Source organism: Microcaecilia unicolor, chromosome 11 (assembly GCF_901765095.1).
Source record: "Microcaecilia unicolor chromosome 11, aMicUni1.1, whole genome shotgun sequence".
Lineage (NCBI taxonomy): Eukaryota > Metazoa > Chordata > Amphibia > Gymnophiona > Siphonopidae > Microcaecilia > Microcaecilia unicolor.
The window spans coordinates 757,998-773,439 of NC_044041.1; the positions used below are offsets into that span (position 1 = coordinate 757,998).

Consider the following 15,442-nt stretch of genomic DNA (forward strand, 5'->3'; position numbering starts at 1 on the left):
AGAAAGTAGCACATGAGGTCGGAGAGGTGCTTGGATATTATCGTAGCTAAGGTAGGAGTGATAGTTCCTCACATGAGTAAACTGAGCGACTGAAGTTAGAATTGGAAACTGGCCGACTGAATCCACTGAGGAAAGGAATGTGAGTAGCCAAGCGCCTCAGGGATCGGTACTGGGGTTCGATTCTATTCAGTATAATTGTAAGTGTATCTTGCCAAGGACATAAAAAGATTTGAAGTAATTCAGATGAAGGTGACTAAAATGGTATGGGGTTTACATCAAAAGACACACGTGAAGAGACGATGACCTGAATATGCATACCCTAGAGGAAAGGAGGGATAGGGGTGATATGATAGAGATGTTTAAATCCTTGGAAGGTATCAATATACAAATAAATCTTTTCCTGAGATGGGGAAGTGGAAGAGCCAGAGTACAAAGACCAGGGGACACTCAATGAAATTACATGGAAATACTTTTAAAACAAATAGGAGGAAATATTTTTTCACTCAAAGAATAGTTAAACTCTGGAACTCATTGCTAGAGGATGTGGCAGACTCAAGAAAAATGTCAGGAAGTATTTTTTCACGGAGAAAGTAGTGGATGCTTGGAATGCCCTCCCGCGGGAGGTGGTGGAAATGAAAATGGTAACGGAATTCAAACATGTGTGGGATAAGCATAAAGGAATCCTGTGCCGAAGGAATGGATCCTCAGGAGCTTAGTAAGATCGGGAGGCGGGGCTGGTGGTTGGGAGGCGGGGATAGTGCTGGGCAGACTTGTACGGTCTGTGCCAGAGCCGGTGGTTGGGAGGCAGGGCTGGTGGTTGGGAGGTGAGGATAGTGCTGGGCAGACTTATACGGTCTGTGCCAGAGCCGGTGGTTGGGAGGAGGGGCTGGTGGTTGGGAGGCGGGGATAGTGCTGGGCAGACTTATACGGTCTGTGCCCTGAAGAGCACAGGTACAAATCAAAGTAGGGTATACACAAAAAGCAGCAAATATGAGTTATCTTGTTGGGCAGACTGGATGGACCGTGCAGGTCTTTTTCTGCCGTCATGTACTATGTTACTATGTTAGCATATCTGGGTTTAAAAAAGGTTTGAACAAGTTCCTGGAGGAAATGTCCATAGTCTGCTCTTGAGACAGACATGAGGAACCCACTGCTCACCCCCGGATTGCTAGCATGGAAGCAGGATACTGGTCTAGATGGACCATTGGTCTGACCCAGTGTGGCTATTCTTATGTTATATGCTTCAGTGTGCAAAAATAACGTTAAATTGAAAAATAAAAATTCACCACCACATTGCTGTAAAGATAGTATTGTAAATGCAACTTAGCTGATTGAGCTTGACTGCATGCAACATCCCAGGTAGGCATCCAAACCCGACGGACCCGTTTCACCCTGGGGCTTCTTCAGGGGATGGAGGACATCAAAATCCTGAATGAAGTTACTGCTCCACAATAGCGCTGTGGGGAAATAAACCCACCTGGGCTGTTTCATGCAGTCAAGCTCAATCAGCTAAGTTGTATTTACAGTAGTATCTTTCCTCAATGTGGTGGTGCATTCTTATGTTATGACATGAATTGAAGTTCAAGGGTGATAGACTTAGCAGCAACATTAGGAAACACTTATTCACGGAGAGGGCAGTGGATGCCTGAAATGCTCTCCCAGTGGAGGTGGTGGAGACAAAAATGTGACAGAACTGAAAAATGCATGAGAGAAACTCAAACCGCCCGATATTTAAAACCATTTAACTGGCCAGGAACAGCTCCTTGCTGGTTAAATGGCACTTAACTGGCTATCTGGCAATATTCAGCGGGAGATGGCCTCGTCATCGCTGCCTTTCCACCCTTGTTCACCAGCTTCAGCTACTTCCATGTCCTCAGGCCTCATTGACTTCCAGAGGCCTTAAGCCATCTCACAGTGTCCTGGCTCCACAATTACTTTCGGATCCTCCTTGCCCTGGGTTGGGTAGCCCAATTACCCTTGTAAGCCATCTCTCTATGAGGGACTTTATCCCTTTCTCTCTCTCTCAGGGCTGCCCCCCCCCCCCCCCTCTAGCTCCTTCTCCTCCTCTCTAGCTATAGGAATCCTCCAGTCCAACCCCTCCCCTTCAGTCAGTCCCAACTTGAGTGGCAGCTAGAGATTTAGTATGTGGAACCTTCTCCCTTGTGGTGTTTTCTCTATTCCTGGGAGACCCTAAAACTCTTTCCAGCCCTTGGGGACTCCACTCCAGGTTTTCTTCCTTCCTTTTTGAGCTCTAATTCTCCTTCTGAGGCTGCAAATGGGAAGAGGGCTCTAAGTACCCCAGGCCTGCAGCTTAAGCATGAAAGCATATTCTGATTGCTCACAGAATCTATGGTCAACACAGTGCAGGTCTCGTTATATGTTGTATGTACTATTCTCCTTATTCATATGTATTATTCATTTTAATGATGTTCTTATATTGTGGTGTTATTTGCTTCTACGTTTGGCCTGGTTATTATGACTATTGTTTTTTACAGGCATTAATAATGTTATTTTTATTAATAATATTGTTTGCTTATTCTTTTCTGCCTTGTATACCACAATGCCAGACTTGTCGGGAGGGAGGGAGGGGAAAAGATGTTCTGCTTTTTTTTTTAACTTTACATTTTTATTGAAATACAAATACCTCAGTACAAACATGAACCCACCATCACAAATTACCCCTCACGGCCCACACAGAAGCCATCTGTTACTTTTACCCCCTGCAAATACCCATAACCAAATAATAGCATAAAACATCATCATAACCCCCCACCCCCCCTTCTATTGCTCCAATCCCCCCCCCCCCAGTTCCCTCAAAACACAAGCTTTATATCAAGTGTAATCCCGAGTTCTGTTTTTGTGTAGTTTTATTGCTTTGATTTATTTGTTTGTTTGTTTGTTTGTTTATTAGGATTTATTTACCGCCTTTTTGAAGGAATTCACTGAAGGTGGTGTACAACAAGAATAAATCAAACATGAGCAATAGACAATTACAGCAGTAAAAATATTCAAATAACAATACAAAATATGAGATTTGGTTTTGGGGATGGCAAAAAGAGTACAACTAATTGAGGGTGAACTTGAGTTAACTTGCTTATTTATACATTTGGGATCCAGAGGTGATGGAGGTTTACCTCTTAGTTCTGGCGATGCACAAAGATAAATCTCACATTTTATGTTCATGTCTTTGGGGCTTATTTATCAAACTGTATGTTTCTGGACCTGTGGATGTTGTACGCTTGCTTGTTTACCATAAGAGTGCTCCAAATAAACAGATGTTAAAAAAAATACCTATAATGTCAGGAAAATTCTTAGTGCCTGGGAATACTGTGCGAATCCTAATCGGGAAGCCTTGGCCATTAATTATGATGCAGAAAGCCTATCACATAGGAGTAAATAATTCTAAAAATGATGCTGAAAATCCCCTGCGAAAGCGGTATTCTATAATCCGCACTTAGTTTGTTGTGCTTGATAGAATACACGTCATTTGCACCAATGAAAATGTGGTGCAAATACCCAAATTTACGCATGGACCATCATTATTCTGTAGTTACACACACAATTCAAAGCCACGCCCCCATTCCACCCTCGAAACACCCATGGCCCTCCCATTTCCACGCATAAGTTTTAGACTTAGATCCTGCGCCTGACTTTATGTGCGTTACCCCCAATTAAATATAATTTTACTGTCAATAATTGGCTTGTTCCATTAAATTATATGCGCAAATTGGGAACATATCTAAGTTTGTGCACACAATGTTTGGTGACCTTTACAGAATCAGGGGAATAGTGTCTCTGCCCATAGGCGCCCGGTATAGGAGGCTTATACTGTGCCAAAATTGAAATTTGAAAACTCTTATCTCTATCTGGTCATTAATAAAAGGAGCTCATTGTGAACACTATCTGCCCTAAAAGGGTGTTTTGTGGCTCTACATGAGAATTGTGATATTATGATCCCTTGTTTCATATTGTTGACAGTCTGCATTTTCCGTATGGGTGGTATATTGGTGTATTAGGGTCTGCCCAGTGTAATATTTATGGTACAGTAAGGTTCTGAGTGTGTTTTTGCACAAAGTTGTGCATAGTGTTTTGCAGTTGAGCGATTGTGGTTAGTATATGCTTTGAGCAACCACTTTATTCTTTGACATATGATACATATCTAATATCTAAATTTAATAAAAGGTATTAATTGTGACTATTTTATTTTTACTTATTTTTTTTCTGTGTGTTGTCAGACAATTATGGATGTAAGCTCCGCCCCTGACCACACCCCCTAACCACACCCCCTTTAGCCTCCCCAAACAGTTCGGCCACTGACCGCCTATGTCTCTGCCCTTTTTATTTCAGACTTTACAGCATTTTAGATACAATGGTCCCTTTATGGGATTCAACGATTCCTTCATGGGAATGCTTTACCTGCTCTATCAGGACCCCCCAGGCCTCAATCAATACTAATGTGACTGTCTCTCAAACCTTTTCCAGTCAAAGAAGAACTCGACTCTCTCCCCATTTTTGTTTGATTTTTTTTTTTTTTTGCAGAGTATACATCAAAATCCAGAAATCAATGGAATGAAATTGGAGGGGAAGCAAGTTAAGCTTCCTGTGAAATGATATCTTTTTATTTCTAACAAACCCTGTGGGGACATTGCCAGTTGTCAGTCGGGAATTTGATAATTTTGAGATGTCAGTCTGTTTAGAGTTAAATTATAATAAAAGAGGAGGGACAGCAATCAATCTACAGCCTGAAGAAATGGGAGACCAGAATTTCCCTTTCAATGAGGAGGAGAATTGACATGGTTTTTGGCCATGAAGGACCCAATGTACAAAGCTTACCATGCAAATGTTATATAGCGTTTAATGCACATAGGGGTTCTGCGTGGCTTTAACTGTTTGCTGTAACTGTTAGCGATAATCCAACACAAATGTATTACAGTGAGCCCGTTAGTATTAAAATGAGCATACCATGCAATGCACAGACAGGAGCGTCTACCTTTAACGTGCAAAATATTCCGGCAGGTCTGGAGCTGTTGTTGTGTGAGGGCGACTTCTGGGAGGAGCATTATTCAATAGCAAAGCTTGTCCGAGAGCAAGAACAGCTTAGAGGGTGGAGAAACAAGCAGAGGGTCAATTTTTGGGGAGAGCCCCTATGAGGTCAGCTGGAGGGGCGGAGGAACAAGCTGCAGCCATTTGGCTAGGGGAAAGCCCCTATGATGTCAGCCATGGGGGGAGGCTTTCAGAAGGAGATTCCTAAGCGAAATCATTGGGAGCAGCCCGAGGGAAGGCAAGTAAGCTTCAGGAGGATGATGGAGCCAGGATTAGAGCACTGCAGGAGATAGAAGATAGGGGCAGTAGAGCCAGGCCAGTACAGAAGGGGAAAGGAGTACAGCAGCGGGATTCCTGGGCATGCGCAGAACACGGACACTGACTGAGAGACTTCTACGCTTGTGCTAGGTGCTTTGCCTACCAAGCTGCTTGCTGAATTTACATGAATTTCATTTGCATGCGATTTCCTTTGAGCATCACTCGCTATTTCAAAATAGGTAACTTCTACCGTGGATCTAAACATACATGGTTTTTAATGGGGACTTTTGAGCATCACCTTCATCCCCTTCTCAATTACATGAAGCTAATGTAAATTCACTCCTGGTTATGTAATTGACTGCTTTCCATGATGGATGCTTGTATGTATTCCTGACAGTTCCCATTTATTTACACGGGAAAGGCTGACTAGTTTTACAACGCTTGATACAAGGGTTTCTATGGAAGGGAGGTAAAACTAGGTTTCAATATAAGGTATTGATGTACTCACAAAAATGAGGGGGTTAACCTTGCCAGATTTTGACATGAAAGGCCTGTCATTTAGGACAAGTTAATGACTGGTTAGAAGAACGTGATATTATACACCTATCCTATGTCTGCATGCTCCAGTTCACCCCCTAACCCCGAGTTATATAATACAGACTCCTGCTAAACATTAAGTGGAGCTGTCAAATTCCCTTTCCCTCTGGAGGGGTTGTAAAGGGAAAGGAGATGGGATTTGATATACCGCCTTTCTGTGGCTACAATCAAAGCTGTTTACATGTTATGTACAGGGATCTATATGGCTCTGTAAAGAAAGAGAATTTAAGTAATATTATGGACTGGCTTCCAGTGTAGAGCAATGTTGATTTCCCAGTTGGAATGTTCAGTAAAGTCTTCCGAATAAGGATGGGAGACCTTTACCCTTTGCCCAGCTCAGGGAAGCATCGACATTAAAATGAATTGATTAATTTTACTTGAGTAAAAGTCAGATATTACATCCGTTCTCCTCCAAGACAAGCCCTTACTGAGGATTTGGAAGAAGCATTCTTATTAGTTATGCAAATTTGCTTCGGCTAGATTTACAGAAGCGGCTAACGAATGGACTAGAGACCTCGGTGGGGATATTTCTACGGATATAATCCAAGAGTTATTATCTAAGCCATTGGTGAACTAATGAATGTCAGTTTTGAAGGCAGCAGTACAAGTTTCTTTATAGAGTATATATATCCCCTCAGAGGGTAGTCAGGATAGGCATAACTTAGAATTGCGATTGTTGAAAACGTGCCATGTAAATGCCCACATTAGGTCATTTGTTCTGGATATGCTCAGTTATTCAACATTTTATTTGGGGGGGGGGGGTGAATAGCAAGTAGGATCTTATAAATTATAGATTTGCATCTTCTACCTCTCCAAAAACTATTCTTATTTGATGACTATTCATCAGTTGACTAAGAAGCACTCTAAAACACAATACTTTTGCATTGTTCTTTCATACTGGAGAACGTACATCCCATCTAATGGTACACAATGGCTACAATTACTATATGCTACAATTGGGCCCTGCAATATCGATGGAAGACGTTCCAGAAAGTATAGAAACAAGTGTGGACACCAATGTTGCATAGAGTGCGTAGTTGGATCTTGAGCTGTTGTCGCTCACTCATGGGGATCGTGATCCATGCAAACGTCCTGGACCTGGTTAAGGAACCCACCAAGTCCAGGTGTGTGGAGCTGAGGTCTGGAGAGGAAGGGCTGAGGGAGCAAAACATTTGAATATCAACCTCAGAATGGAAAGTGTCAGAGATAGAAGCCAGATTTGATTCCCATTCCATTATACCAGCTACTGGCCCACCCATAATCTTTCTTCCTTTGTTTATGAATTGTCAAGGGATTGTAGTCTTTACTTTTTCAGATGTGGTATCAAACTTTAATATTATTCAGTTCATATGGAGATGATCAGTATCTAAAATTCAATGCTTTCTTATTAAGTGGCACAAATTAAGACCAGAATATTTCTAACTAAATTAATTCTGAAGTTATGTCATATTTCTATTGAAATGCAGCTGACTACAATCAGTTTCTTGTGTTCATACACAATTCAGTATTAATCACGTGTATTTAGCGTGAGCTTCAGGCACAGATATTGCAAAGCTGTTGTTAGCTTGTATAGACTTCTTTCAGCTGTCCGCATACTGTCCGGTTCATCTCAGAATCCAATCAGATATAAATCACTGGCCAAGCTGCACTTAAAAATACTGAGTTTGTTCCTTCATAACACAGATATTAACGTTTATACACGCGTTACACGCAGACATGTTTAGCATGATGCTTTTATGTAACATGGGCATTAATGTTTACACTCCCGTTACGGTGGCCATGTTTAGAATGATATATAGTAACATATAGTAACATAGTAGATGACGGCAGAAAAAGACCCACACGGTCCATCCAGTTTGCCCAACAAGATAAACTCATTTGTATACCTTACCTTGATTTGTACCTGTCTTTTTCAGGGCACAGACCGTATAAGTCTGGCCAGCACTATCCCCGCCTCCCACCACCGGCTCTGGCACAGACCGTATAAGTCTGCCCAGCACTATCCCCGCCTCCCAACCACCAGTCCCACTTCCCACCACCGGCTCTGGCACAGACCATATAAGTCTGCCCAGCACTATCCCCGCCTCCCAACCACTATCCCCTCCTCCCAATCACCAGCCCCGCCTTCCACCACCGGTTCTGGCACAGACCGTATAAGTCTGCCCAGCACTGTTCCCCGGCTCAGGGCACAGACCATATAAGTCTGCTCAGCACTATCCCCTCCTCCCAACCACCAGTCCCGCCTCCCACCACCGGATCTGGCACAGACCGTATAAGTCTGCCCAGCACTATCCCCGCCTCCCACCACCGGCTCTGGCACAGACCATATAAGTCTGCCCAGCACTATCCCTGTCTCCCACCACCGGCTCTGGCACAGACCGTATAAGTCTACCCAGCACTATCCCCGCCTCCCAACCACTATCCCCTCCTCCCAACCACCAGTCCCGCCTCCCACCACCGGATCTGGCACAGACCGTATAAGTCTGGCCAGCACTATCCCCAACTCCCAACCACCAGCCCCGCCTTCCACCACCGGCTCTGGCATAGACCGTATAAGTCTGCCCAGCACTATCCCCGCCTCCCACCACCGGCTCTGGCACAGACCATATAAGTCTGCCCAGCACTATCCCTGTCTCCCACCACCGGCTCTGGCACAGACTGTATAAGTCTGCCCAGCACTATCCCCGCCTCCCAACCACCAGTCCCGCTTCCCACCACCGGCTCTGGCACAGACCGTATAAGTCTGCCCAGCACTATCCCCGCCTCCCAACCACTATCCACTCCTCCCAATCACCAGCCCCGCCTTCCACCACCGGTTCTGGCACAGACCGTATAAGTCTGCCCAGCACTATTCCCCGGCTCAGGGCACAGACCATATAAGTCTGCTCAGCACTATCCCCTCCTCCCAACCACCAGTCCCGCCTCCCACCACCGGATCTGGCACAGACCGTATAAGTCTGCCCAGCACTATCCCCGCCTCCCAACCACCAGTCCCGCCTCCCACCACCGGATCTGGCACAGACCGTATAAGTCTGCCCAGCACTATCTTCGCCTCCCCACCACCAAACCCAATCCCCCACCGGCTCCACCACCCAATGATGCTGTTATGTGCAGAATTCTGCCTATGTGCTATTCCGTAAAATGCCCTGCTTAATTCACATAGGGTGTAATTGCAAGGAGGGTTACATGTGGGTGGAGCCTGTGCAGGACTCTCTCCACTCACACGTAATTTAGAGAATACTATAATTTACATGCACAAACTCCTACTGTACCTGAGTGTAACTCACCTTGAGCTGCAGCTGGAAAAGGTGCGAGGCCCCTCCCCCCTGAAATGAATAAATAGCTGCCACATAACTGCTCCTGTCTAAATGCTGAGTCCATGTCCCTGGGTAGGCTGGTATTCTAGATAGGAAAGGAAGTACCGATGTCCCTGATAGAGCAGACTCCTAACTTTAGACGCTCTGATATAGAAATGACATAGAGTAATGTATTCTAGAAACTATGTGTACAGTGACGGGGAATAAATGCTTAAAACTGAAAGACAGCGAAGGTGTTTCTAGGAGGATGTGTCACATTATCTGCCATCAGTATGGAATTTTCTTATAGAGGGACATGTTTTATTTTTCAGGAGTTCTGCTGGCTTCGAGTGCTGTCCTGGCTGGAAGCAGCAAGGCGATGACTGTTTAATACGTGAGTACTTCACAGGTTGCATGCTTCAGTGCTTCATGCCTCTCCCTCAGCTCTGGGTACCTGTACCTCATTCTCCCCCCACCCTCCCCTTCTCTCTCAGCTCTGGGTATCCGTTTCTCATTCTTTGTCTCTCTCTCTTTCTCTCACTCACTCAGCTCTGGTTATCTCTCTCTTTCCCTCTCTCCCCTCTCCCTCTCTCTCTCCCCCCCCCTCCCCCTCTCTCTCCCCCCCCCTTCTCTCTCAGGTCTGGGTATCCGTTTCTCATTCTTTGTCTCTCTCTCTTTCTCTCACTCACTCAGCTCTGGTTATCTCTCTCTTTCCCTCTCTCCCCTCCCCCCTCTCTCTCTCCCCCCCCCCCCCTTCTCTCTCAGCTCTGGGTATCCGTTTCTCATTCTTTGTCTCTCTCTCTCTCTCTCTCTCACTCAGCTCTGGTTATCTCTCTCTTTCCCTCTCTCCCCTTCCTCTCCCCCCTCTCCTCTCTCTCTCCCCCCCCCCCCCCCCTTTCTCTCTCAGCTCTGGGTATCCGTTTCTCATTCTCTCTCTCTCTCTCTCTCTCTCTCTCACGCAGCTCTGGTTATCTCTCTCTTTCCCTCTCTCCCCCCCCCCCCTCTCTCTCCCCCCCTCCCCTCTCCCCCCCCCCCCCCTCCCTCTCTCTTCCTTCAAAGTGCTTTAAATTGGTTTGGGTTTCTGTGAAAAAGATCATATGAAGTATGGAAGTGTTCTAACTCAGTGCCATGGTGGTTTTCTTGAGGGTACCAAAAGGTTCCCCACTTTCACATTCTTTTAAAAAAAATATTTATTTGAGGGCTTTAGGCAGTAGGTTGGTTCACCTGGGAATTTCAGTTTCTTCTTATGCTGATGTTTTTTTGCAGATACTTTAGCACTATTGAAAAGTACTATTGATGAGTTGGATATGTGGGCTTATGCTAATTTTAAAAAATTGAATAAGGTTAAAACAAAAGTGGTTTGGTTCGGTGCGTACGATAAAATTCTAACTAAAGAACTAAAGTTGTCCTCCGAGAAAATACTAAAGATAAAAAGTAAGTTGAGAGTTTTATGGGTTATTTTGGACTCTAGACTTGCTTTTCAGTTTCAGGTGAATGCCTTGGTAAAGAACAGTGGCAATTCACTCTTTATTAAGCCCTTATAATTTTAGGTGCATAATGCAAGCTATTTTACTTCCGTATCTGGATTACTGTAATTCTCTTTATTATGGAATAACTGATAAACTACTCGAAAGATTGCAATTGTTGCAAAGTACAGCCATGAGGAAGATATTTTAATTAGGAAAGTGTGAGAGAGCCATTCTTTGGTTGATAAAATTGTACTGGTTTCCTGTTAGATCAAGGATTACATTTAACATTGCCTGTATGGTTTACGTCACAATATGGATTGAATACTTTTGGACTGGAGCATTGTTTAAATGTTCTGAGTTAATTTATTTTTGCTTGGACATGTACAATCCTATAAACAGAATTATCTATCAGTTAAAAATGTTTGTTACAAGCAAATGTTAAACTCTACATTTGCTTATCAAGGGGCAAAAATATGGAACCAGCTTCCATTTTGAGGAAAACAAATAGACTGTTATTATCTGTTTAAGAAAGCCTTAATCTTTTTGGTTGAAGCTGTTAATGTGCTAAATACAGAATTAAGTGTACATGTCCTCGTATTGAGGATCTCTTAAATTGTAAACCGCATAGAATCTATATGGAAATTTGTGGAATGTAAGGACCAATATAGTATCTTGGGAGCCCCTTCTCTCGGGTGCTGGGAAGTGATCCAGAGAGATACCAGCTACGCCACCACCTCTTATAAGCAGATGAATGAGGGAATATTGTAGGAGAAAAGTGACGTCTCTGGCAACTTCTATGTTAGAAAAAATTCATTAGGTACCTGTAAGCTGCCAACCAAAGAAGAGGTAATCAGAGGCTCAAAGTAGCACAAGGGCCTGAGGAACAATCTTTATTCACAGACCCAACACAAGTCTGTTCATAGTGCTTCTCACACAGCCCAACAACTTTGTCAAACTGTTCAGTTCTTGAGGCCCTTCATACATGTAAGCCAAAAATACACAATATGGAAATTATAGAAAGGTAAGTCCTTGTCTAGCCATCGTACCTTTGAAGCTCCTGTGCACTCCTGCTCTCCCTTTCCGTAAAGAAAATAAAATTAGTTCAGGGGTTTTTACAACAAAGCTTTGTGGCTTCAGAGTGTTGACCATGAACTCTTGCTTGTCTGCTTGAAGTATTTTTACTTGATACCCAGCTGATGTAGTCTTCAATCTCCATTGATGTTTTCATTCACTCTTCCCCCCTCCAAATTTGTGATCTTGCTCAGTGCATTCATAGATCTCCCCATTGCACTCGGCTACCCCTTAATGCTTCCATCCATAGCTGGGATCTTTTGAGTTCTGCTCACCCTAATATTAGTGGGAGTTGGGGGTAAGGAAGATGGGAGATGAAGGCAGGAATGCAAACTATATTCTTATTTTTCTCTTTTATTCTTATTTTCTCACTGCTCCGAGGGATGCCTTTGCATTTAACTCCATACTTCCCAAGATCAGCACAAATTATATAGCTCAAGTACACACAGTTAGAAAATTGGTATATGGAAAGATCTAATACACTTCTTCATGGGGGTTGTAGACCACCCTAGCTCTCAGTTATGGAGTATATCATCTTCTTTGTATAATATCCTTTTTTCTGACCAAGGTGGTACCAGACCTGGGCAGAAGTATCCTACTGAACATACTGCTGCCATGATGTGCAGCCTGTTCCAAACAAGGCAGACGCTATGTTCAGCATCCAGAAGGCTGAATGTTTTTCCAAGCAAGGTGGCATCTTGTAACCTCAGACCAGTCGATTCTTCAAATGGTCTGGGAGAGTTACACCCTCATGTGGCATCAACCACCTCCACTGGTGCCAGACCACAAGGATTCTAACAGATGTCATCTAACCCTAGAGTTGGTACAGTCACTTCTCTGGTGGACAGTCTGGACCAATTTGACTCAGAGACTTTCATTCCAAATTCCTCCTCAGAAAATTCTGACCACAGATTCATCCAACTGTGTAAGGGTTCACGTCAGTGCAATTAGCACTTACCATCATCATGTAGAGGGTAAGCCCATTTCTGTACAGCCTCTAGTTAATTTTATGTGAGATTTGCTTCAGACAAGGCCCCCATCAAACCTCCTACTGTGTCATGGTACCTCAACATCATCCTCACCCAGCTAATGAAAGCTCCTTTTGAGCCACTTGATTCTTACCATCTGAAGTATCTGACCTGGAAGGTCTTGTTTTTGGTGGCAGTCACTTCAGCTTGTAGGGTCAGTGAGCTTCATGCCCTAGTGGCAGATCTGCCTTACACAAAGTTTCATCATAACAGAGTAGCTTTCCACATGCATCCTAAGTTCCTTCCTAAGGTAGTGTCAGATTCCATCTTAACAAATCGTCCTTCCTACATTTTTCCCCAAATCTCATGCCCATCACGGCAAAAACACTCTGCACACCTAAGACTGAAAGCGAACCTTAGCCATGTATCTGGAGTGATCTAAAGCCCATAAATGGTCCACTCAGCTTTTTGTTTCTTTTGACCCAAACAGGATGGGGGGCAGCCATTGGTAAAAGCACTTTATCCAATTGGCTAGCAGATTGTTTCTCCTTCACTTATGCCCAGGCTGGGCTGAATCTGGCGGGTCAAGTCATGGCTTACAATATCAGAGCCATGACTGTGTCAATAGTCCACTTGAGATCAGCCTCTACTGAGGAGATTTACAGAGCTGTGACATGGTCTTCAGTCCACACGTTCACATCTCACTACTGCCTCAAGCAGAATTCCCACCGCAACAGTTGGTATCGTCAGACAATTCTGCAAAATTTGTTTTGAAGTCTAGACCTCAACTGCACCCTCCTAGACTACACCTTCACAACAGGAATTATTATGTTAGAGTTATTGATTCTCATCGGCTTTACTGTTGCAAGTCCTAATTGATCATTGTTTGTTGTTTTCAGTGAGCCTTGTAGGTAGGGATTCCCATCTGTGGTAATTGTAGTCCTTCTTGTCCTTGGAGAAAGCGAGGCTACTTACCTATAGTAAGTGTTCTCCAGGACAGCAGGACACATATTACCACATCTCTTCCATCTCCCCAAGGAGTTGAATTCTTTATCATTAGGCATGTAGATAGTTGGGTGGATGTGAGGATCACCTGGTCACTTGCCTGCCTGGTGCAAAGGTGGTGGACCTCATGCATCACCTAGATAGTGCTGGGGAGAAGCAAGCTGTCTTGGTACATGCGGGAGGGAGACTATAGAAGCCAAATTTAGGCTGTTAGATAGAAAGCTGAAGCCCAGATCCTCCATGGTAGCATTTTCAGAAATGCTTCCTGTTCCACACGCAGAACCCAAGAGGCAGACAGAGCTCCAATGTGTGGTTGAGACAATGGTGCAGGGATGAGAGATTTAGATTTGTTAGGAACTGGGCAACATTCTGGGAAAGGGGGAGACTGTTTCTAAAGGATGGACTCCACCTTAACCGGGATGGAACCAGGTTGCTGGTGCTAACTATTAAAAAGTAGATAGAGCAGCTTTTAAACTAGAATTTGGGGGGGGGGGGGGGGAAGGAGCCAACAGTCAGCTAGGAGCACATGGTTTGGTGTGGAGTATCCTTGAGGGATACTATTGAAACAGAGCAATCAGGGAAACCCAGTAGAGAGGTTTCAACAAATCTGAAAGAAATCCAGGCGTGTTTAAGGAGAGAGTAGGATAAAGGAATAAAGGATGCACATTATTCCCATCAACTTCTAAGCAGCTTGTAGATGCAAGGAAAAAAAAACACAATTTGAAGTGTCCGTATACAAATGCTAGAAGTCTAAGAATAAGATGGGAGAGTTATAGCACTAAATGATGAGGTAGATATAACAGGCATCTCAGAGACATGATGGAAAGAGGGAAATCAATGGGACACTGTGTTAACAGGGTACAAATTGTATCGCAATGATAGAGAGAATCAGGGGGGTTGCGCTATATGTTAAAGAGGGAATTGCGTCAAATAAAACACTTCACATGAAACGGATGACAACATGGAATCATTATGGATAGAAATTCCATGTGTGAAGGGAAGGAGTATTCTTGTAGGGCTCTACTACCATCTGCCAGGACAGAACAAAAAGACAGATGAAGAAATGTTTACAGAAATTAGAAAAGCTGACAAATTGGGCAAAAGTATAACAACTGGTGGTTTCAATTACCTCATAAATCACAAGAAAACTTCTACAATAATGTTCTGTATCTAAAGGAATGTCATTCAATCAAATCATACATAAAACCAATTCAAGTGGAGAAAAAAAAGACTTCAGTATGGAAAAGACACATCTATTTGTAAGGCAAAACCATAAATGTAGGAGGCTCTTCATAATCATCGGTCATAAAAAATTTTATTTTATTTTATATTATTATTTTTTCAATATTCTTCAAAATGACAAACCCTTTTAAAGATACAGAATAGGCTTAGAAAACATACAGAAAAAATGAAGCCATCAATTGTATACTTGGTTTTGGGACCCAGCTTCTTACTTATATATTCTTTTAAATGACAAATTCAACGTCACTCATTCCCTCTTCTTCGTGTTAGTACAACTCAATTCATTTTTTAGGGGACCTCAGTAGCGTTTACTGCCAAAAACATTGCATCAATAACGCAAACTTCGTCATCGGTACACCTGATTAAAATAATATACATAAACTTTTCTTTTCTTTCTTATAACTAATAATGAAACTTATCTTCAGCTATCAGATCCAGGGGCTCTGCTGTCCGACATGCAAGGACCTCCCCTAAGATCTAATCTAGCGCCAGC

General features: G+C 43.5%; 1 protein-coding gene across 1 annotated transcript in view; it reads left to right on the forward strand.

Moving 5' to 3' along the window:
• The window catches only part of SCARF2 (scavenger receptor class F member 2), a 168,268-nt gene that overhangs the window by 19,536 nt on the left and 133,290 nt on the right, over positions 1 to 15,442 (forward strand). The window contains exon 2 of the mRNA XM_030218832.1: positions 9,527 to 9,588. Coding sequence (XP_030074692.1) covers positions 9,527 to 9,588 — 62 coding nt within the window. The remainder of the gene's footprint in view (positions 1 to 9,526; positions 9,589 to 15,442) is intronic.